The sequence below is a fragment of the Panthera pardus genome, unplaced genomic scaffold, assembly GCF_024362965.1.
Source record: "Panthera pardus isolate Hobbes unplaced genomic scaffold, ASM2436296v1 HiC_scaffold_7, whole genome shotgun sequence".
In the NCBI taxonomy this organism is placed as follows: domain Eukaryota; kingdom Metazoa; phylum Chordata; class Mammalia; order Carnivora; family Felidae; genus Panthera; species Panthera pardus.
In genome coordinates this window covers 37573323-37598003 of record NW_026527002.1, presented here as the reverse complement: position 1 = coordinate 37598003, position 24681 = coordinate 37573323, and the positions used below count along the sequence as shown (strand labels likewise).

General features: G+C 40.6%; 1 protein-coding gene across 1 annotated transcript in view; it reads right to left on the bottom strand.

Annotated features, from left to right (window-relative positions):
• The window catches only part of NECAB1 (N-terminal EF-hand calcium binding protein 1), a 194173-nt gene extending 169492 nt beyond the window's left edge, over nucleotides 1-24681 (bottom strand). Inside the window, exons 1-2 of the mRNA XM_053896109.1 lie at nucleotides 24310-24681; nucleotides 16457-16481 (exon numbers count right to left, since the gene is read on the bottom strand). Of these exons, the coding sequence (XP_053752084.1) occupies nucleotides 16457-16481; nucleotides 24310-24642 (358 nt within the window). The 5' untranslated portion in view covers nucleotides 24643-24681. The remainder of the gene's footprint in view (nucleotides 1-16456; nucleotides 16482-24309) is intronic.

The window sequence follows — 24681 nt, the reverse complement described above, 5'->3', positions numbered from 1 at the left end:
TCTGAAAAGGCTATCTATGTAGTATATGATTCTAATTTTATGACATTCCAGAAAGGACAAATTTATAAAGACAGTCACAAGATGAGTAGATGCCAGGAGTTCAGAGCAATGAGGGTCGAAAGGACAAAAACAGGGGATATTTTAGGGTGGGGAAACTATTTTGCATGACGTGGTATGATAAATATATGGCATCATGCATTTGTTGAAACCCACAGAACTTTATAGCGCAAAGAATAAACTTTAAGATAAAAACAGAAAGGGAGGCAAACCATAAGAGACTCTTATATACAGCGAACAAACTGAGGGTTGCTGGAGGGACTGTGGGTGAGGGGATGGGCTAAATGCGCGAGGGGCATTAAGGAGGACACTTGTTGGGATGAGCACTGGGTGTTAAATGTAAGTGATGAATCACGAGATTCTACTTCTGAAACCAATACTATACTGTATACTAACTTGGATTTTAATAAATAAATTAAAAAAATAAACTTTAATGTGTGAAATTCTTTAAAAATCATTTAGGAGTTCAGGGGATTCCAGGACGGAATGGAGAATGTGACAAAATAATTTAAATGTATTAGAAACAGATGGAAACAACTTCACTGAAGGCAATGAGGGAAAACAGTGTTGACCTAAGTAACTTTGGAAACGAATGGAGTCCACATAAAGGCAAAATAAGGGGTACTTAAGCACTAGACCCGAGTTGATAAAGTTGTTTTCCACAGGGGCACAAGTAAAACATCCTGAGTACTATACATGCATATTGGAATTGAACAGTTATGTAAATGAACGGCTGACTGGGGGAGACAGGTATCCCACTGTTGGAGTGGCAGGTTACTGAGAAGCTAAAGGAGGAGGCTAGAATAATCCATATGGTAATGCTTTAAAGTCTGAAATACCACTATGACTCATGTTTAGCTTAATATAGATACATATGTGCGCATACAGAAATATTTGTAGAAATGCACACATACTTGGGTTAGTATACACATCTATATTTCCTTGCTCCATCAGCTGAGAGAGCTTAGAAGCAACAATGGCACCCCAGTGACAATGAACACGTCTACCACCCACATCTTGGTTTCTAATATCCATTCTCTAGTAAAAACAAAAAATCAAGAATCCCTGGAGAACTGACGGATTCTCATACTGGGGCAGGAATTATAAAAGATGAGTCTGAAGCGTCTGAAGGGCCAGAGAGTAAGAAAGTACTAAAAGACTCTCACAATTGTGAGGGTACGTCAAAGGCACGGAGGAGTCTACTGGAAGGGCTCCCAATGGCCAAAGTGGGACAAATTGAACAGTAAAATATATTGAGTAGTACTGGATTAATCATAGAATAAATATCTATGTGTCTGTAGTGTTATAAATATTGACTAAATAAATACATATATAAATGAGAGCATAGACAAATCTCCCATGCAGAAGAACTATAAATAATTCATGCACATACTCAGTTTTCAAGGAGGTGGACCATAACTCCCCACTCCTTAGGTGTGGGCTGCCCACGGTGACTTCCAGAGTCAAGTTATGGAAAGGGGAGGAAAGAGTAAATTCTGCAGTGCAGAGACCTGCCAAACACTACCTGAACCAGGTGATCAAGGCCAATGCCAAGAGTCATAAATCATGCTGGCCATATAAATCTTTGATACGATGGGGATGGCACTTTACCTTTGCTATCTTCCTCTCCCAAAGACATAACCCCAGCCTACACATGAGGAAAACATCGAACAAATCCCAATCTAGAGACATCTAAAACACCAGACTAGTGCTCCTTTAAACTGTCAAGATCATCAAAAACAAAACAGGTTAAGAAACTGAGCCTAAGAAGATATGATTACTAAACACAATGTGGTATCGTGGCTAGGATCCAGGAACAGAAAAAGAACACTGGGGAAAAACTAAGGAATTCTAATAAAGTACGGACTTTAGTTAATTATGAATCAATACTGGCTAATTGTAACGTATGTACTACACTAATGTGAAATGTTAATAATAAGGGAAACTGGATGTTAGGGATATGGGAATTCTCTATAGCAGCTTCACAGTTTTTCCAGAAATACAAAACTGTTCTAAAATAAAAAGTTTTATTTAGGGGCACCTGGGAGGCTCTTTACCTCTGGTTGAGTGTCTTACTCTTGATTTCAGCTCAGGTCATGATCCCGGGGTCTTGGAATCAACCCCGCAACGGGTTCTGCTCTGAGCGTGGAGCCTGCTTGGGATTCTCTCTCTCTCCTCTTTCTCTGTCCCTCCCACACTCATGATTGCTCTCTCGCTCTCATTCGCTCTCTCTCTCGCTGTCTTTCAAAATAAATAAGCTTTTTAAAAAATTTAAAAATGTATACAATAGCATGTAAAATTATATAGAATAATATATTAAAAACTGATTTGCCATGTTATCAACATGGTAAAATCAACTATATCTATTCATATTATATCTTGAAATCTAATACATTAAATTCAATAATCAACTCAACAAAGTCACTTTCTTAATCCTAGACAAGTTACCCTGGTTCTCGTGTTTTCTACAGACCATCTGGGAGAACGAAATGTGTTTCAGGTATCGGCGCTTATACAAGTAAAAATACATTGACTTGTTATTTTTTGAAGCATTTCTACTTTAAATTTTATCGACCATAATCATCACAATAATGACGTAAGTTATATATTATTACGTTTCTTTCCAGGAGTAGAAGAAAACTGAAGTAAATTCAGATGTGGTGCTTGAAAGCATGGGGACATATTTTTGGAAGGTCATTAAAACTGCCATCAGTTTAAAATTTGCCAAGTGCCCAAAACTCAGGTAGAAAACTGAGTAATTCAGTGAAATGCTTGGCTCCTCACTGACTTGATACCAAATATTTAGATTCTTTTTTTTTTTATATTTTTTTAACATTTATTTATTTTTGAGAGACAGAGCATGAGTGGGGAGGGGCAGAGAGAGAGAAGGAGACACAGAATCTGAAGCAGGCTGCAGGTTCTGAGCAAGCTGTCAGCACAGAGCCTGATGCGGGGCTCGAACCCACAAACTGTGAGATCATGACCTGAGCCGAAGTCGGATGCTCAACCGACTGAGCCACCCAGGTGCCCCCCTCCCCACAAATATTTAGATTCGTTATCAGGAAAGCTCATTTCTTATATCAAAATAATTTTGTCACTTGAAATTGTATTGGGAATATGAAAACTGTCTTCATCTTGAAGTAATGAGTATATATTAATTTTTCATGGCTAGAAAGAATGTGCTTCTAACTTAGTAAGAAATATATATCTGTTTAATGTCACTTCCACAGAGAAATTAACAGCAATGTTTTAGGTGAAACTGGGAGAAAGGCAAGAAAAACAACCCCCACCCCCACCCCCACCCCATATACTCAGTCTTTTGTAGAATGACAGATGAAACTTTTGTTGGAGGAACATTTAGGCATTTGTAGAGAATATGGATTCACAATTAGCAATGTAAGGAATACCCCATTTGTAGGCCAATTTTACTGCAAGATGAAAAACTAAATGTTTTAATACAGGTGTTAGATTTAGAAAAAGGAATACAATACACAATTCAATTGCTTCTTCCGCCCCTCTTTAAACCTTTGTTTCTAATAGATAATAACTCTTTTCCAACTAGTTTACCTTTTCAAAAAGGAATATGGTATTTTTGCTCGGTCAACGTCTACTTTCCTTTATTTTGGTAAAAATACTTTGGTTTTCACTTGACAGATTACCTGCCCACTCTCTCATTCCAAGTATTTTAGGTGAGGCTTTATGCAGCTCACGCCACTCTGGAAATGCACGTGTAATCCAAGCCTGGAAAAATCAGTTCATTCCTTCCCTTGGTTATTGCTTCAAGAATGGGCATGTGGATGGAACTGGAGCGTGTTATGCTAAGTGAAATAAGTCATACAGAGAAAGACAGATACCATATGGTTTCACTCTTACGTGGATGCTGAGAAACTGAACAGAAGACCATGGGGGAGGGGAAGGAAAAAAAGAAGTTAGACAGGGAGGGAACCAAACCATAAGAGACTCTTGAAAATTGAGAATAAACTGAGGCTTGATGGGGGGTGGGAGGGAGGGGAAAGGGTGTGATGGGCATTGAGGAGGGCACCTGTTGGGATGAGCACTGGGTGTTGTATGGAAACCGATTTGACAATAAATTTCATATTTAAAAATAAATAAAAATAAAAATAAATAAATAAATAAATAAACAAATAAACAAATAAAAGAATAGGCATGTGACTCTAGTTGATCAACCAGAGAAAATATTGAGAGGTATTCTCTTTTTATTCTCATTTGTTGAACTGGTAGGATGCATTCCAGGAGTCATCTTGCCTCTCCTGGTAAGAAAGCCTACCTGAAAGTAAACCAACCAGAGGAAAACCAAACCTGAGATGGAGAGAGAGGGAAGGAGGCAGGAAAGGAGAGTGACTCCTGACACCTAAGTACAACCGTGCCTCTATACCATCCCTGCAGTATTTCGGTCATAAGAATCAACTAACTCCCTATTTCACTAAAACGAATCTGAATTGGGTTTGGAGCACTTTGAACTGACTTGGTCCTGATGGTAAGCATCTTTCTTTTTTCCCAGCTGTCTCAATTTTTTCTCATCTTTAGAGATCTAGTTGAGGACAATTATTCTATAAGCTTACCTAGGCAAACCCAAGCCAAAGAACTCTTCCTCCTCTGAACTCATACATTAGTATATTTAGCATCCGTTTGCCTTAGTGATACCTCTTGTGTTGTTGATGACATTGTTACTCAATTTTCTCTGTGTATGACTTTTTTTTTTAATCAATAAGATGCTAAATTCCCAAAGGACAGCATTGTCCAATATCCCTTCGCTACTTCAAGTCCCAAATTGTTGAGAAGTGATTGACCAAGTTTTCTCCAAATCTATGTGCCAAAATCCAAAAGGAGTTATTTTCCTTACACAAATATATAATTTGTCCTAGCAACATAAAGCCTTTGTAAGAGCTCACAGTTCCCAGTTTGCTTCCGTAATTAATTCATAGGTAATTTCATAAATTATATCTTTAGAACCCATATGAAATTAGTGAAGGTAGAAGGAAACTGACATGTTTTGAATATTCACAATATACTAAACAAAATCCTTGGGACTCCACATATATTTACCTGGCATATATCTCACAATAGTGCTGCTAATTAAATTTTATTATTTTTACTTTACAAATGAGGAAACAAGCTGAGAGATGTTAATTTGTTCAAGACCACACCCTAGTGAATGTACACTCATGTTTATGTGTTTTTGAATCTTTGCATTACCACCACCTAGCACGGTGTCCAGCATAAAAAGAAGATTCATAAAATATTAGGCAAATGAATGAATGAGTGAATGAACAAATAATACAGCCACGATCAAAGGTGTCCTTTTTGGTTCCAGATCTCCACTATACTATGCCATCTACAAACAGAATCATCACCAAGATAATCCCATACATTTTTGTCTCTTGTTTTTAAGTTACAATGAATCACTTAGCATTATGCATGTGGAAAGACGGATATTTCAACAGCTTCACCCCACTATGGAGGTGAGTCACAGTAGATGAAGCAGCTTGGGCTAAGTACTAGGACTTTTAGGTTAGAGGGGAATCTGAATATAAATTGTATTTACTTGTTCTGTGACCTTAAACAAGTTACCTATGTCTCTGATTACTTATCAGTAAAACTGGGATAATATTATCTTCCTTGTAAGACTGTTATGAGATGAAATAAAATTATGCTAGCAGAGCATCTGACATATAGGCATCTTTTTTTTTTTGCTGTTATTACTATAATATTTTCTTTGAAGTTCGAACCAATTCTCTCATGGCCATCTAAGTCTTAGTAATGTACAAGTGTTTGATTTTTAATAATTTAGGCATGACTTAGAACATTGAGAAAAAAGACATGTCTCTCGTTAACAGCAACAGATATTCATAACTGAGCTCTCATAACTAAAAGTGACGCCAATATTACAAAAATTTTTTTTTAATATAGAAGACACTCTCAACATAAAGAACAGTCTCATTACCCAAGCCAGAAACTACAAGTCTGCCTTCCTGCCCTCAGCCATAAGTATGTACTATTAAATACCTTCCTCCCCTCAGTCATACTATTAAATACCTTCATCTGTCTTAATGTTTTCAACTAATTACCAACTCTTTGCTAATAATACATTCAAAAATATCAAGTTCAATTTCTTTATTACCTTTACCATGGATTTATTGATGCTTTCAACAGCTCTAATCTGGAGGGTTTTGTGGCAGCCCGGCTGTAAAATTCTGGCAGCTTTAACTAGGGTAGAGATTTGGAAGTAGTGAGAAGTGACTTCATTTTGAATGTATTTTAACGGTGGAGCCAACAGGGTCTACTAATGGATTAGATGTGGGGTTTTTAGAGGCTCAGAATCATGGAAGCCTCTGAAACTTCTGGCTGGAGCAAGTAATGAATAATGGTAGCATTTCCAGAGTTGGGAAATGCTACTGCAGCAAGCCGGGCAGCTGGGATGGAGAGTGTGCTTTCAGACATGAGCATGGGAGGTATTCAGGATAAAGTTTTACAAACTGAGAAACTGTGTTCAGCAACTAATTCCTATGTACTTTTCAAGTGTGTGTGTGCCTTTGTACTTGCTTTTCTTTTTACCTGGGATTACCTGTCCCCCATCTAACCTACACTCGCATGAAGTACACTCAAGAGGCGGCTTTCCCGGGGCGCCTGGGTGGCTCAGTCGGTTGAGCGTCGACTTCAGCTCAGGTCACGATCTCACGGTTCGTGAGTTCGAGCCCCGCTCAGGCTCTGGGCTGATGGCTCAGAGCCTGGAGCCTGCTTCCGATTCTGTCTCCCTCGCTCTCTGCCCCTCCCCCATTCATGCTCTGTCTCTCTCTGTCTCAAAAATAAATAAACATTAAAAAGAGGCGGCTTTCCCAACACCCCCAGCAGAATTAGACTTACCTTCCTCTATGGCCCAATAGCAATTTAGTAATGTTTACAAAATACTAATAATACATCAAGCATTATACTAATTACTAGGGATACAAAGATATAAAATTCCTTGTGTTCAAAGAGCTTACAATCTAATAGGGGGTAGGGAAACCTACCCTAACTATTCAGTACAATGTAATAAATGGTATATACAAAATGCAATGAAACTATAGATGAGAGAATGGTGGGTAGTCAGGCTAAGGCACTAATATTTACTGAATGTATATTTGCCATATGTATGGTACTTTAATTATTATTTCATTGAATTCTCACAACAGCCCTATAAGCCAAGCAGAAATCTTTAAGTACTTACCCCAAACTACACAGTTTGCACGTGGCAGAATTAGCTTACAAATCCACCCCTGACTCCTAGGCCATTTTCTATCAAACCAAATGCAGAAGGGGCTTCATGGGAGAGATAAACTTAGGCTGAAACCAGAAGGATGAAGGTCAGAGGAAGTGGTGCATGTCTAGATGCTGGGGGCTGGGGGAGTTACGGGCAGTGTCCTTCAGAGAGAATGGAGGGAGAAGAGGCTGGGTAAGTGGTACCATGCTTAGGAGTCTGGGTTTTATCCTGGAACAAATGGGATATTCTGTTTATTTTTTTTTAAGTTCATCTATTTACTTTGGGAGAAAGAGGGAGAGAGAGCGCGCACGCAGGGAGGAGCACAGAGAGAGGGAGAGAGAGAGAATCCCAAGCAGGCTCCACACTGTCAGCACAGAGCCCCACGCGGGGCTCAATCTCACGAACCATGATATCATGACCTGAGCCAAAATCAAGAGTCGAACGCTTAACCAGCTGAGCCACCCAGGCCCCCCCTCTAATAAAACATTTTTAAAAGTGTAAGTAATAGGGGCGCCTGGGTGGCGCAGTCGGTTGGGCGTCCAACTTCAGCCAGGTCACGATCTCGCGGTCCGTGAGTTCGAGCCCCGCGTCAGGCTCTGGGCTGATGGCTCAGAGCCTGGAGCCTGTTTCCGATTCTGTGTCTCCCTCTCTCTCTGCCCCTCCCCCGTTCATGCTCTGTCTCTCTCTGTCCCAAAAATAAATAAAATGTTGAAAAAAAAAAAATTCTTAAAAATAAAAAAAAAAAAGTGTAAGTAATAAGCAGTTGGAAGAAATCACAATATTTCTACTTTGAAATAAATACACTTTGAAATAAATAAATAAATACATTTGACATCATGAAGACGGAGCCAACGAAATCCAGCATCGCAACACTTTTGATACCTGAGAGAACTTCAGATGCTGAATGGATCACATACATTTCAGTTTTTCCCAATGCTTTCACTATTTTCTTTAAAAACCATAAATAAAAATGAATTCAGTTTCCCTAGTTTTCAGTGTTGGAGTATAGAACCCAAAGGGTGTCTTGGGCATACAGGGCCAACTCTAAGCACACATGAGAAATTATATTAGGATTATTGATTTACAAACAGTAGGCAAAGCTGAATGACCATGGCAAAGGTAGGGCAACAGCCAGGGCAGCTATGAGGGCTCAGTAAGGTCATCATGGACAGAACATCTAGGCACTGACAGGAAAACAATTCAGCACCAGTGGGAGGGTGGGCGGGCCATTGTAATTATCCCACCAAATAAGAATAAGCAGGATGAAAAAATAAAAATAGGTAACATTTATTAAAAAAAAAAAAACTTTTTAAGGGACAGGCACCTTTCAAAAAAATCTGTATTATTTCTTTTAATCTTTTAAAAAGCCTGTGTGAGAGGCATTGTTGTTGTTGTTTAAGTTTATTTATTTTGAGAGAGAGAGAGAGAGAGAGAGAGAGAGAGAGAGAATGAACCAGGGAGGGGCAGAGAGAGAAGGGTACAGAGGATCCGAAGGAGGCTCTGGGCTGACAGCAGAGAGCTCGATGCAGGGCTCGAACTCATGAGCCTTGAGATCACGACCTGAGCCGAAGTCAGAGGCTTAACCGACTGAGCCACCCAGGGGCCCAATGAGACCTACAGTTTTTATCTCCTTTTTATAAACGAGGAAGTAAAATAATTCGCTCAGATCACAGAGGGAGAGAGCAACGGGAATTTGAACCCAGGACATCTGACGACAAAGCCTAGCTTAACTATAGTTACAGTTAACTGTAACTAGATGGAGTAGAGGAGATGATTCACCGCAGAACAGAAAGAGAAAGGAACTCTGGGCTGCTAACCAACAGATCCAGATTACAGACAGCACTTATGGTAGAGGCCACATTTTAGAGGGGACACCTTGCACTATACACTGTAGGATTTGCTATCAGAGCAGGTTCTGACTTCTGAACCTCTGGCTGCCCGTGGCATTCATGTTGTGGGCTCAGTAATTTGAATAGAAATTCTCTGTTTGTTTCTATGACAGCTGATCAGCCCAGCTAAGTAAAGATAAGAATTTTCACAGTTTTCTGCTTTTGGCAGAAAAGCAACACATTTATGAGAGTGAAACTGCTTTGTATTTTAGAAAAAAAAAAACCATACTGTGGAAATAGAAAAGTTGTTTTTCCTTATTTTGTGAAAAAATTATCATAGTCGGAACTTGCACTCATGCACTCCCACATGTTGTATTGCCTGATGAGCCACTTCTTCCTGGGTCGTTGTCCGGCCGTGAGATTTTATTTATTTTTTTAGATAGCTCTTACTAGACTTTGCTTTGACTTTCAAGCTGGTAGGTGTACAATTGAAGGGTTTGCAAGTTTGCAGACGCCTGAGTGTAAATATAGTATAGTGCCATATCTGATCCCTACTGCTCTGCAATTAGTTACTTGATTCTCAGTTACACCGATGTTCCCAAAACATTTTGAGAAAATAGTGAGAGATTATGAAATAAAAATCGGCCTCATGCCAGTAATCCTAATTTCCAGGGCCCAGCTTTTAATCTTTTTATCCTTGTTTGGGGCTAGGATCCCTGATTAAAATATCGGAGGGGCGGGGCGGGGCGCCTGGGTGGCTCAGTCGGTTGAGCGTCCGACTTCAGCTCAGGTCACGATCTCACGGTTCGTGAGGTTCTTGAGTTCAAGCCCCGCGTCGGGCTCTGGGCTGATGGCTCAGAGCCTGGAGCCTGCTTCCGATTCTGTGTCTCCCTCTCTCTCTGCCCCTCCCCCATTCATGCTCTGTCTCTCTCTGTCTCAAAAATAAATGAACATTAAAAAAATTTTTTTTTTAAATATCGGAGGGGCTATAGAGCTCCCTGTGTGGCCGGTGATTCTTAACTAACTAGCTCATATCAAAAGAGCCTTGTTAGCAAGATAAAGGAAATAGAACCACAGACCTCTGGATGGTACTCTCAAAGTTTCCCTATCTTCAGAGAAAATATTCCCATTTATCAAAACTGTGTTTTACCCCTCTACCTGAGGTCATATTTACACGTTAACTGAATAAACCAAACTATGGGCGGCCACGTTGAAAAGCTCTTACCAATTCTTGCTAATCTATTAACATTGGTTACATAAGGATCCAATGAAGTCTTCACAATATTCCCAAACACACAAATTCAACCTGAACTTCTTATATGAGTGTTTTTAATGCCAGTAGTAGTTCTGTCCCAATTTTAAGGTTATTTTTTTCTATTTCTGAAAAATGCCACCAAAATTCTGAGAGGGAATGCTTTGAATCTGTCGATTGCTTTGGGTAATATAAACATTTTAACAATGTTAGTTCTTCTAATCTATTAGCACAGAGTATCTTTCCATTTATTTGTGTCTTCTTCAATTTCTCTCATTAATGTCTTTCATTAATGTCTGAACAGGTCTTTCACCACCTTAGTTAAATTTACTTTTAGGTATCTTATTCTTTTTGATGCACCTGTAAATGGGATTATTTTCTTAATATCTTTTTCTGGTAGTTCATTTTCAGTATATAAAAATGCAACAGATTTTTGTATATTGCTTTTGTACCCAAACTTTACTGAATCCACTCCTTAGCTCTAACACATTTTTTGGTGGCAACTTTAGGGTTTTCTATTTGTAAAATCATGTTGCCCTCAAATAGTGAGTTTTACTTCTTCCCTTCTGATCTGGATGCCTTTTGTTTCTTTTTCTTGCCCAATTTCCCTGGCTAGGACTTCCTACTATGTTGAATAAAAGTGGCAAGGGTGGATATCCTTGTCTTGTCCTTAATCTTAAAGCAAAACCGTTCAGTTTTTCACCATTGAGTATAATGTTAGCTGTGGGCTTGTCTTTGTGGACTTTAGATATTGAAATAGTCTACAGTCCAACTTTGTTGAGAGGTTTTGTCATAAATGGATGGTGAATTATGCCAAATGCTTTTTCTGCATCTATTGAGGAGATAATATGATTTTTATCCTTTTGTTAAAATTGGATATCATGTTGATTGATTATTTGGGTGTTGAACCATCCTGGAATCCCTAGGATTAATCCCACTTGATGATGGTATACGATCTTTTTAATGTATTGTTGAATTCAGTTTGCTAATATTTTGTTGAGAATTTTTGCATCTAAGTTTATCAGGAATATTGGCCGATAATTTTACATCTTTGTGGTGTCTTTGTCTGGTTTTGGTATCAGGGTAATTAATGCTGACATCATAAAATAAGATTGGATGCAATCCTGCCTCTTCAACGTTTTTGGAAGAGTTTGAGAGGAACAGATATTAAATCTTATCTGAATGTTGGGTAGAATTCACAAGTAAAGCCACCTGGTTCTGGACTTTCATTTGTTGGTAGTTTTGGTTTGTTTTTTTTTTTTATATTGATTTAATCTCCTTTCTAGTAATCAGTCTATTCAGACTTTTCTTTTTTTCATGATTTAGTCTTGGAAGATTGTATGTTTCTAGGAATTTATCCATTTCTTCTAGGTTGTCCAATCTGTTGGTATATAATTGTTCATATAGTCTCTTAGGATCCTTTGTATTTCTTTGGTATCAGTTGCCACTTCTCTTTCTTCAATGCTGATATTATTTATTTGAGCCCCCTTTTTTCCTTACTGAGTCTAGCTAAAGTCTGTCTTTTTATCTTTTCAAAAAATCTGTTCCTAGTTTAATCAATCTTTTCTGTTGTCTTTTTTGTCTTTATTTCATTTATTCCAACTCTGATACTTATTAGCCCCATCCTTCTACTAAACTTGGGGCTTTATTTATTCTTTTTCTAGTTCCTTTAGGTGTAAAGTCAGATTGAGAATTTTTCTTGTTTTCTGAGGTAGGTTTATATCGCTATAAACTTCCCTCTTAGAACTACTTTTGCTGCACCCCATAGATTTTGTTATGTTGTATTCCCATTTTCATTTGTCTCAAGGTAGTTTCTAAGTTTCTCCTTTGATTTCTTTGTTGATCCATTGGTTGTTCAGTAGTGTGTTGTTTAATCTCCATATATTTGTGATTTTCCAGTTTTCTTCTGGTAATTGATTTCTAGTTTCACATCACTGTGGTCATATAAGATGCTTGATATGATTTCAATCTTCTTAAGTTTACTTAGACTTGTTTCGTGACTTAACATGTATATAATCTATCCTAGAGGACGTTCCATGTGCACTCAAGAAAAATGTGTATTCTGCTGCTGCTTTCGGAACGAATGCTATGTATACATCTATTAAATCCATCTGGTCTGTTGTTTAAAGCAGAATGTTTTCTTATTGATCGTCTCAGAAAATCATCAACATCATTGATGTAAGTGGTATATTAATGTTCACTAGTATGATTCTATTGCTGTCCATTACTCCATTTAGGTCTGCTGAAATTTGCCTTATATATTTAGTTGCTTCTATATTGGGTGCATAAATATTTTAAAATGTTATAGCTTCTTAGTGGATTGATATCTTTGTAATTACTATGTACAGGCAAAATTTCATTTACTATTCACGACAGCTTTCTGAGAGAAACAATATTATCTATCCCCCCTTCACAGCCGAGGAAACGGAGGCAAGGGAAAATTGAATGATTTGCTCTAAGTCATTAAACCAATGCCAGTGTTCTTACCACTGCTCTAAACTATTTATTCTATAGACTTTTCACAACAACTGAAGACAATGTATATAAAGCACCTGTAATCGGACATAGTCTAAGACATGTCCTCAACAAATTTTAGCTAATACTATTAATTAATAAACAACAGATAAGTAACAGCAATGCTTAGTTTGATGGACTGATCTATAAGGTTGTGTTTCTTGTTCAGTTTTCAGTATCATATCGTTGGATATGCACCTCTTGCAAATAGATTTGCAAGTACTGACTGAGCACCTATGTTGCGGCAGGCATTTTACTCCCCGCGGTGGGCCTGGTGCTATGTGAAATAGAATCTGTGGTGTTAATTACTATGAGCCTTTCCATTTTGCCTTTTTCTAAGGTTAATTTTTTTTTTTTACGAACTTTGCAAATACCCATGAATCATTTCCATTTTCATTCTACCTGCATATAAGTAAGCCTTCTCAGGAGCTTTGCATTTCTAGATTTAATTCTGGGCTCTTTAGATCAAAGCACTCATATCTCTCCTATCCTATTTTGAGGTCTGTCTTTATGTCTAGGATCCTAGCCTATGATTTTAAAACAATAACCAAAAGCAAACAAATCTCTCTGAGACACCATTATTATAGCTAATTGCTATCATGTATTTTTTCCCCATTTCTCCAGCAGCTTCTCTCATGTCAGATAGATCCCAAAAGCTAAATCTGGTAGGCTAAGTATCATATTAAGCTGATACTGAATAACACCTCTTACCCCCTTTGTTATTCCATTGTCAATTATGCAGTCCATAAGGGATTTTGTCACATGAGGGTCTGTTACCCAGAGATCACGTACATGTAGCAGCTGTTTATTTGCAAATACAGAATGGGATGAACACATGGTTCAGAAAGATGGTTTTTTAATGTTGGTGTCTTCTCATTTACATTAGATTATCCACAATTCTTTTTCCTTTTTCCAATTCTGAATATATGGTAAATAGTCTCTCTTTTTTTTTCTCACTAAACTCCACTGAAATAGAAATGACTGGAATGTCACCAAGTGTCTCCAATAGCTAAGGCATCACAACCTCAAAATAGCTCAAGCTTTAAATAGTGATACTGATCACATCGATCATAAAAATAGTGGCAAAATGAGCAGGTATAAGTTATTGCTATGTACCATGCACTTCCCTGGGGACCTTACATATGTGTGTCACTTACTATTCATAATAACCCCATGACATAGGTAGGTGCTATTATCTCTATTCTGTAGATGAGAAAGCAGAGGGTGAAGAGTTTGTTGCTTACCCAAAGCCATAATGCTACTAGGTGTCAGAGCTGTGACTTAAACCCAGACTGTCCTGTCTGTGTTTCCCCTCACTTTACACTGAGAATTAGGGAGAAGAGCAAAGCAGGATGAAAGGCAGGGGAAAGAGTAGACAGAGAGGCAGGAGATGGGTAATGGAGAAAAATGTCATCAATCGTCGTTAATTTGTTAAATGAACATCCACGGAGTCCCCAGGACTGGCTGGGCGTGGTATCTACACCTAAGCCAAGTTCCTTGTCCAAGAGAGGCAAGCTTGGCTTAGAGAAGTAGAATCGCCAGCAAACAACTGTAGTCCTCACAAAAGGGAATAAGCAATACAAGCCAAAGTGTGCAGAGCACAGAGAGAGAGAGGTTGGGGCCCTGCAAGGGGGAACTGGGGAAGGCTTTTCAGATAAGGTGCCTTCTGAGCAGGAATGACAGCAATACAGGAGAGTGTGCAAGCTGGCTAAGCACGGAAAGGGCAGAACAGGTGGAAGTCAAAGCAAGGACACCACCACAGAAGGGTGACAGATGGAGCGATGCTCAGAGAATCCCTAGTGCTTGGGAGGGCTACAGAAGAGGACGCGTGGTGAATATGTGGGAATAAGAGCGGAAGGGCAGGCGGCTTTGAGAGCACATTAGGAGAGGGAGCAAGGAGGCAGATGAAAAAAACAGGGGACCGAACAGGACCACACCGGGCTTTTAGATCAAAGCACTCCCATCTCTCCTGATCTATCCTATTTTGACCGAGTGACCATTCTTCATAGCAGAACATATGAGGTTATCATAAACTACAGTAAATAATGAACTGGTTTTTCAGGTGCTTTTTATTATGACTACGGATTATGACAGCAAGCCACCAAAAGAGGTGAGTTGTAATGGAGAGAAGAGTGGTATATACAAAGGTAATAAGGACCCTCCATGAGAGCCGGGGGTCCGAGGAAAGGAAGGTGTAGCCTGAGAAAACTAGGAGCCTGGGTAGAGAGAGAGAAAAGGCATATCTGAACTAGAAATGGCTGCTAATATATGAGGCAACTAGCGTGGAGCCATAGGGACTATTCAGTCGTGCTTCAGGCATCACTGGGTTTGGACGTCAGGCATAAGGCCAACAAGTGGGATGAGAAGACAAGATAACAGCATCGTTACATCCGTCTTAAAAATCAATCAAGTGATTCAGGTGGAAAAAAGCCCCTCTGAATTGATAAAATATTAACCAGTGCACCCTAATTTGAGAAAACATTCTAATGGACAGGCCCAATGAAATATCTGGGTTGGGGAACAGACCCTCATATGACAGCAACTCCTGGGGTTAATATCTTTTCTGTTGTGTGAAAAGCTATCCAGTACAATCAAGCTTTTCTTGATCTGGCTGCTTAAGGGCTAACCAGACCACAACAAATGTTTTTAAAGTGTCAGACCTGGACTCTGCCTGTAATCCTTCCCCACAGGTAAGAAATTGGATTTCAAGAAAAGGAAAGGACTTTTTGTATCCTAAATTTGTCACAAAAGTCTTGTCAAGAATATAACTCTATACTATACTTGTACTATACTGTACTTATATTACAGCAGCAAAATAAACTCAATAAGCTCTAATTTGGCATTCCATGGAACAAAATTTGCAGTGGGATAAGAGTCAAAGGATATTGCTTATGACAGCTTATAATCGGACTTTGTGCAAGCATCATTTAAATCATAGTTCCTCTGACAGAACAATCTTTTTATACTAGTTTCAACCTACTGCTCTGTCCCTATAGATTATTACTTCTAGTGCATATAATTCAAATGCAAGAGCTATGGCCAAGAGCCATGGAGTGGAGGTAAGTCTGGCAATGCAGGCTTGTAGGTAACTAGCTCAGAGCACAACAGCAGCCCCCAAGGCCACTGTTCAGTGTGGACAGCCAAGATTTTGGTGCCACACAGACCCAAGTTCAAGTCCCAGATCTATATCTTGTTAACTCTAAGAAATAACTCAAAGCACTTGGCCCAAGGCCTGGCACAGAGTAGACACTCAATGATTAGAAGCTGTTATTACTTTAAAATTAAAGCATAAAAGGGAAAAGCCAGAGCTATGACAGCTCCTCACTTCAAGGCATAAATTCCGTCTTCCTGTCAAATGTACGTATCTCTTTCAGCTTCCCATGAATATCTGGAGCCATAAACTTGGCTAAAATTCTTAGCACAAGAGGCTGACGTTTTATGTACCATTTTCTTGGGTTCTCCTCTCTTTTCCATATTATTCTTTATAAGGTGATCTAAAAGGCAAGAGATTAATAAATAGAAACTGCAGATTTTTGGTCTTACCATTTTTATCTGCTCTCCTCAGTATCTGAAAAAGAAAAAGAAAAAAAAATTATGACCATTTTTGCAATTGCAGTGAACATCATATTCATACATAATTCACCCACCATTAAATAAAAGAAATTCCAATTTTAAATAAAGGTTTCCTAATTGAGAAGTTTCTTTATAGTAGTCAAAAACTGAAAACAACCCCATGCCTTTGCACAAAAGAAATCTGTGGCACATCCACTCGACGAGTACTACTGGGCAATAAAGAGGAAAGGGTTCTTGAATACACACAATAACTCAGACGGATCACAAAGTGATCATGTTGAGTAAAACCCTAGGACAAAAAAGAATACCTGCTATATGATTCCATTTATACAAAACTCTAGAAAATGCAAACTAATCTATAGTGACAGAAAGAAGATTAAGGGTTGTATACAAATGAGCAGGGAGGGTATTATAAAAGGACATGGGAAAACTTTTTGGAGTGGTAGGTATATTTATTGTCTTGACTATCATAATGGTTTCACAGGTATGTACATATGTAAAAACTTATCAACTTTTCACTTTAAATGGGCGCAATTTCATGTAAGTCAATTGTATCTCAATAAATGGGAATCCATGGAAACAAAAAAATAATAAATCATGGATAAACAGAGCTCATGTGTCTATATTGTATCTGACTTTACTTCTACACATTAATTACATTATCTTTGGTGGATAAGAACTGCTTGGCCATCAGGTATCTTAAGTCATGATTTCAAAATTTGCTTCTGGGAAATCGATCTTTTTTCTCTACTCTCGAGGATTGGGCAGAGCCTTCAGGCCTGGCAAACAGGGTGTCACATCACTCAGTCCACAGTGACTACTCAGGCATGAGCACAGTAAGGTCATGGTTTTGCTGGAATTATCATAAGAGACACGCTTTCTCTTCTGCTGACTCTGAACTTGGGAAGATATAGGTAAGAAGCTGCTGTCCACCCTTCTATCGTTATATACGTCATGGGTTGAACTGTGGGCCTCAAAACAAACACTGAAGTTCTAACCTCCAGTAACTGTGAAGGTGACCTTGTTTGAAAGTAGTCTTTGCTGATGTAATCAAATTAAGATAAGATCTTACTGGGGCTCCTGGGTGGCACAGTTGGTTAAGCGTCCAACTTGGGCTCACATCATGATCTCACGGTTTGGGAGTTGGAGCCCCACGTCGGGCTCTGTGCTGACAGTGCGGAGCCTGCTTGGGATTTTTCTCTCTCGTCTCTCTCTGCCTCTGCCTCTGTCTCTGTCTCTCTCTCTCAAAATAAATGAATAAACTTTAAAAAAAGAAGGTAAGCTCTTCCTGGATTGGAGTGGGCCCTACATCCAAAGACGGGTGACGTTATAAGGAGAGAGAGATTCAGAGATGCAGAGACAGAGGGGAGACCACATGGTAATGGAGGCAGATACTGGTGTGGTACAGCTGCAAGCCAAAGAATGTACAGGAATCTGACCCTGGAAGCTAGGAGACATGCATTGAACAGACTCTCCCCTAGAGCCTTCAGAGGGAAAGGTCCTCCCCATACCTTGATATCATCGACCCAGCCTCCAGAACTGAGAAAACAAATGCGGTTGTTTAAGCCACTGTGTGTGCAGTATACTGTCATAGAAGCCACAGAAAATTCATACAACCTAGAACTGGACATAACCAGTCCTCAAGACAGCAGTGTCCATCCAGGGACTGAAAGAAAGAGGACTCTGATGACACTCTCTGAGCTCCTGATCAAGCCATTCTGACGAGAGTCTCCACTTCTCATCGCAGGAGCCAATAAATTATTGTTTTAAATCTTAAGATACTTTAGGTTATTTTTTTTTTTTCTGTTAGCAACAATCAAATCAGCCCTAGCTGTCACTGTCTACTAAGGGAAAAAAAATCCGGGTAATATAGCACACCACAGCTATGTTATATATACTACCAGAGAAAATGTCCCTTTATCATATTGCAAAGATACCCTTGAATCACATGAAAGGGGCATTCGAGGATCATTTTTCTGAGCAACAGACAGTTATGTGAAGTAACCAGAGCCACTCGTACATTTAGGTCATCACTTCTTGGTGGGCAGCTCGAAAGATTAGCAATAGTTTTGATTACCAAAGTTTTCGGTTTTCCTGCTTTCTGCTACAGAAGTATTATCCTCCTTTCCTTCTGTTGACTTCATGAAGATGAAGTATGGCTAAATCTAATCATTTTACAATCTTATAATAGTTTAATATTATTACCCAAAATCTCACTTATGACAAATTTCCAACAACAGATATGTATCCCCCCTGACTTGTGTGCATAAGAAATTGGTCCCCCTTTATAAACTAAATTTATTTAACGATTGCAAGAAAGCTGCTTGTAGTAGTAAGAACTGTGCTTAGAGCAGAATGGGACACAAAATCTTTTTACTCCACGAAGCTAATTTCTAGTGGGGATTTGGGGAATCCTCCTCTCCATCATAACCAGCTTCCTCCCCCTCCTTGAAACTATGAAGCCCCAGCGGAGAGTCAGGGAGACATGAAACACAGCCTAATTCTTACCTTTACTATGCTCGGAGGATTCTATTTCAAGCTCTATTGTGTCCTTAAGAGTTCGAAGTAACTAGAACAGGAATAACCACATACCAGAGAGTTGGGCCCAGGATGTCCATCATTTCATTTCAGAAAGCAGTATCTTAAATAGCATTCAGCCTCTTAGCAATGAAATTAAGACAGTAGCTTTATTAAGACAGTTCTTTGTAATGAAATATGAACAGAACGGTCTCTGCTGCAAATTTTGCCTCTGAGCCCACAGACTAATAAAAAAATGTACTGCAGGGGCACCTGGGTGGCTCAGTGACTTAGGTGTCGACTTCAGCTCAGGTCATGATCTCACAGTTGGTGGGTTCGAGCCCCACGTCAGGATCTGTGCTGACAGCTCAGAGCCTGGAGCCTGCTTCTGATTCTGTGTCTCCCTCTCTCTCTGCCCCTCTCCTACTTGCACTCTCTTTCTCTCTCTCTTAAAAATATATAAACATTAAAGAAATTTTTTTTAAATGTACTGCAGATGAAAACTGGGTTCATTACACTATGCTACCATAGTAATCTGGATGGGCTAATCTTACCAGTTGCTACCACAAGATACATGGTAAATAGATGCAAATATTAGGGTCAGAATTAAAACTCAAATGCAGGCCATGCTGTGTTTTTGCAACAATCTACGGATTATCAAACAGCATCCTTTACCCTAAAGGCTATTCTTTGACGGCCTTCATTTAAATGTCTCATTTCTCACCAGAGGTTATTCAAGGCAGGTGTTAAGATGCAAATATTGTCGTGAAGGCCTATTTGTCACTATTTACTAAACTAATATCTGCTAAGTGCTTTCTACTGTGTACCAGGTTAAAATTAGGTAATGACATAAGCCAGGAAGACTCCTGAGAGATGAGGATATAGGGCAGGGAATTTGGTTCTCATCCAGAACACGGGGTACCATCCAGAAGGGAAGACCTACCAGGTAAATCATAGCCTGTGGACCTGGACCTCCAGAAGGAAGGACCTCCACGAAATAGGATGCAGGGAAGTGGCCACGGAATGGATGGAGCAAAGGTAATCAGCACAAACATTTTTATCGTCTCAATTGTGCCTGGAGTAGGGCTTGTGTGAGAAAACAGTTTTAAATGTATGGTAACACTAAAACGAAGTTTCCCTTACTTCTGCAGCCTCTTAAACCTCGGAGAGTGATATCTGCCTTGCCAATTAGGGTTAACTGCCATCCTCCCAACGGAACAACCGCACTCAAATTATCCAGGGTGCGCTAGACAAGATAGGAGGTATATGGCTGTAACAGAATTCGGTCACAGAACCGTTGTACCTGGAAAACTGTTTCTGCTCTGACAGTCCTCTGTCCATCTCACCTCTTAGACAGATATTCCCATCCATGTGTAGAGACAGGGCTTCAGGATTAAGTAGCTTTGCAAAAGAAGACTCTTCCTTATTTTCACCAAGTCCCTGACCAGCCAAGGCACTGTGCATTTTGTTCAGTGGGCGTCAGTGCGCATGCCTGGCCGGGGGAAGGAAGGGAAGACAAACAGGAAGATCATCTCTCTCCCTCACAGCCTTCCAGGCCCCACTTCTGCCCCTAGCGACATGAGGAAGGGCCACTTCCTTTCCAGCTAAAAAGCAAACAAAACTGTTGGGGAGAAGGCAGTGGCATCAAGCGGTGGAATTATAACTAACTTCACTTCAGATTTATCTTGCTTCGGGGGATGATGTGAAAGGCTTGATTTTCTCCCTTTGCACAGTAGCGGAGTCGATTAATAGAATGATTCCAAAGAGGGACCACATGCTTTATGGACTAGTATTCTACATCAGAGTTTATTCCCTGTCAGCTGGAATGAAATAACCTGGGGATGGACAGCATTGCAGGTGTTAAGAAGGAAAAGAACTGTCATCCTCCTGGTCCTCCCATGTTGCTATGCACGGAACCCAGTGAAGCCACTCTCCTGTGGGTGGCAGGGGGGCACAGCACAGATGCCTTGGCACCAGCCCTGGATTTCCTAAGCCCCCCAGTGGGCACTCAAGAGTATTTATGATGAATATATATAATGTATATATAACGTATATATTCTGCCATTTTTTAGACAGAATCGAATAAAATAAATTAGATTTCTAATGAAACAGTCTCTGTATTCATCTGTGGATTTGGCAACTGTGATCCAGGCATTCAATAGGGAACAATGATCTAGCAATAATGGTGCAAATTTATATAGCACACTTCCTTTATCTGTTTTCAGTTTTCTTATCCTATGCACTTGCACCGAAGGCAACAACTTCTAGAATTAAGCGGCATACTCATCATGATTGCTGATTTGGACATGAGGAAAATGAAGCAAAAGCCAAATAGGTATGGTAAATCCCTCTCTGGTTTTCTGCTCTGTGGCTAGTTTCTTACCAGCTGGATATATCTAGTCATGTCAGCAAGGGTAGCCTCAAAATCACTCAGAGGACTCGTTAGTACAGTGGCCTTGGAAGACAAACACTAAAAATCAAAGTTTTCCTCAAATTCAGAAATCAGTCCTGGTGATGCAGGTGACTCTGACGGGTTTCATTCCTGTTCCTCTTTGGAACAGGGAATCTCTATTACCGACTTATGATCTGCATAGAATTCAAAAAGCAATCTTTCTTAGCAGTGCTACTGGAATATATGAAAACAAATCGAGTAAATTATGTATTTATATTTCACATTTTATTTTTGCTAAAAGCAATATGATCCAGAAATGAATAATTCAAAAATCCTTAAGTAACAAATCCTTTCTCATGTCACATATTTCACCAGAGTGCTGGATTTTTCACAAAACATCTCAAAGAAAAAGTGTAAACAAAATCTCTTCTACTCGAGATAAAATCCAGTGGCAGTTTTTTTTTGTTTTTTTTGTTTTTTTTTTATATAGACACTGGCGTTTTCCTGACAAACAAGCATGTCAACACCTCTTGTGTGAAATCAGTTTTGTACTCTTATTTTTAAATTCTAGAAATAGATACAAGAAGGCAAGGGTATCCTATTCATAGAGCACATGTTCCTTCAGGACAGGGACCTGATGCTGTTTATTTACAGAGCTTGAGAACAATCATGTATATAAAACAATAAACAAGATTTTCAGGGCGCCTGGGTGGCTCGGTCGGTTAAGCGTCCGACTTCGGCTCAGGTCATGATCTCACTGTCCGTGAGTTCGAGCCCCACATCGGGCTCTGTGCTGACTGCTCAGAGCCTGGAGCCTGTTTCAGATTCTGTGTCTCCCTCTCTCTCTGCCCCTCCCCCGTTCATGCTCTGTCTCTCTCTGTCTCAAAAATAAATAAAACGTTAAAAAAAAAATTAAAAAAAAAAGATTTTAATTTCCTCTGTTTTCCTTTTCTTTTCTTTTCTTTTTAAGTAGCAGTTTGGACACTTGGGCCAAGATTAGTGTGTGTGTCAAAGAGGACGACTTCCATTTATACAGCTCAATCCATTCATCTCCACAGTATCGCCAGGATTTGTTAACTGCTTCAAAAAAAGTCATAGAGAAGCACTTGATATCCTTGGGGGACCCAGTGAAGATCAGGCCAGTATGAATGGAGGGTCCCTTGGCCCTCTTTGAATCTCTTTGATGGCAGCTTAGCCATCAACCTCCTAACAGACGTGAGTTCCTGGAGCCCTGATGCTATCCCTGAAGATCCCCTTCTCCCGTGTGCAGTGTGCCTCCTTCTCTCAGCCTGGCTTCCTCACGGGCTTTTTGGCCCTGAATGGCAGGATTTAATGAATAATTTAATGAATAATAGCAGCCAGTCGGACCACTAGAGCCAAAACATCACCTGACTGGCCAGAGCCAAGCAGAGTTAAGGGCTCAGAAGAATAAGGGACTTAAACTGGAGAGAAAAAATGGGAATCAGATGGTTTTGGTGGGAAGAAGATGGCTGGCCACAGAGGCCTGGATCCCCACCTGGAACTGCATGGTGAGGAGGGGAGGAGGCTGCCAGGAGATGCAGCTGAGTCTCACCTATGACATTTGCCTTTGACCGGATTTAATGATCAATATGGTTTTCTCTCCCAATTAAAAAATCCCAGCTAATCCATTCAAAGACACTTGGGAGGGCTCCTCACTCTGTCCCCCTTATCTTCATGACAACCGCTTCACCATTATGGTACTAATGAGTTGATTTCCTGATGGTTTCATCTCTCCACAAATAAATGTATTTTCATTTTAAATACACCTGGATTTTAATAAGAAATGATCTCAGGGAACAGTAAAGAGCTCGCAGCACTCCTCAATGCCTTTTGCCAATTTTCTACCATGTCTAAATAAGTGGCCAGAATTATCCCCACCGACTACCTCCAGGAGACAGCATATATGTGACAACGCAGAGGCTGAGGGAGCCCAAGCCGGCAGGCAACTGAGGGATAGGAAAACCACTAATCCTAACAGCAAAGAGCTGGGTGAAAAAAATAATAATAATAAAGAACAGAAACAACAGAAAGGGGCAGTAACGCAAAATTGAGAAATAAATAAGAAACAAAACTGCTGTACAGATAAAAACCCTGGCGTGAGGGTAGAAAAAAGAAAACAAAGAAAGAGAAAGAACGATTACAGTATCAGAGAAATGAAGGAAGGGCATCAATACCGAAGGGAGGGAGAGGCCCCAAGGAAGAACATTCAGATGCTTGAATTGATGAATAGCAATGAAAACTTGGAGAGGTATAGGGAAGAACAGGAGAGAAAAACGGAAAAATAGGAGGTGGCAGTGAAAAAAGTAACAGCATGAAAGGGATCTTGGCCACCGCTTTAAAAACGAAAAACAAGTATGTTTTCAAAGTAATTGTTCTCCGTGGGGGCTGGGGAAGGGTGGCGAGGCATCGCAATCCCTAATGCTGTCCCCGTCGCCTAAGAGCTTCAGGGAGATGGGGAACTGCAAACAGGTCACATCAGAGATGAGTTGAGTTAATGAGGTTCCCTCCCTCCCTTAGCCCCTTTAAAACGCTCTATTCACCTGAATGGAGATTGTTGTAGCTACCGATCTAGTCCCCAATGAAACCCACGCCGCTGGAAAATTTAACTTCTGCCATTCATTCAGGGTTGTTAAGCCCCGAGCTGCAGGTGCAGGACAATCCTTTTTACAAGTTGGGTCGTAGTCATTCTCCCGCATTTTCCTCGGTGCATTTCCAGGGGGACAGGGGAGCGAGGTAAGGAGGTAGTTCTCGCTGGTGTTCGGGGGGAGGGGGGGTGCAAAACACCTGCTGATCAGCGCCTGGACCGACCACCCTCCTCCAGGGGAAGAGGAAAGCCGCGACGAGGGGGTGGAGGTCGGGGACCGCCGACCCAACTCCTTCGCCCGGTACTTACGTCCAGGAAGATCGACATGCCCTTGGACAGCTGCAGGGCAGAGCTGAGCTCCTCCGAGGAGTTGTTGGAGGACGGCGACGTCTCCCGGGAGTCCTCCATCCTCGGGAGCCCAGAAGGCGGCGGGCGGAGCGGGGCTGGGCGGCCGCACGGGCTCGGGCAGGGGCGCGGCCGCACTGCCGCGGGGCTCCGGCTCCCGAGCGGGCGTTCGCTCCCGCGCGCCTCCCCGGCGTCTCTCTCCGCTCGCTCCCCCTCCCGGCTCTGGCCTCCGCGCTCCCACGCGCTCTCGCTCGCGCCTCCCCCTTCCCTGGGCTGCTGGCGCCGGATCCGTCTCATCGCTGCGCTTAGCAACCGCTGCGCCCCTCGCGGGGAACC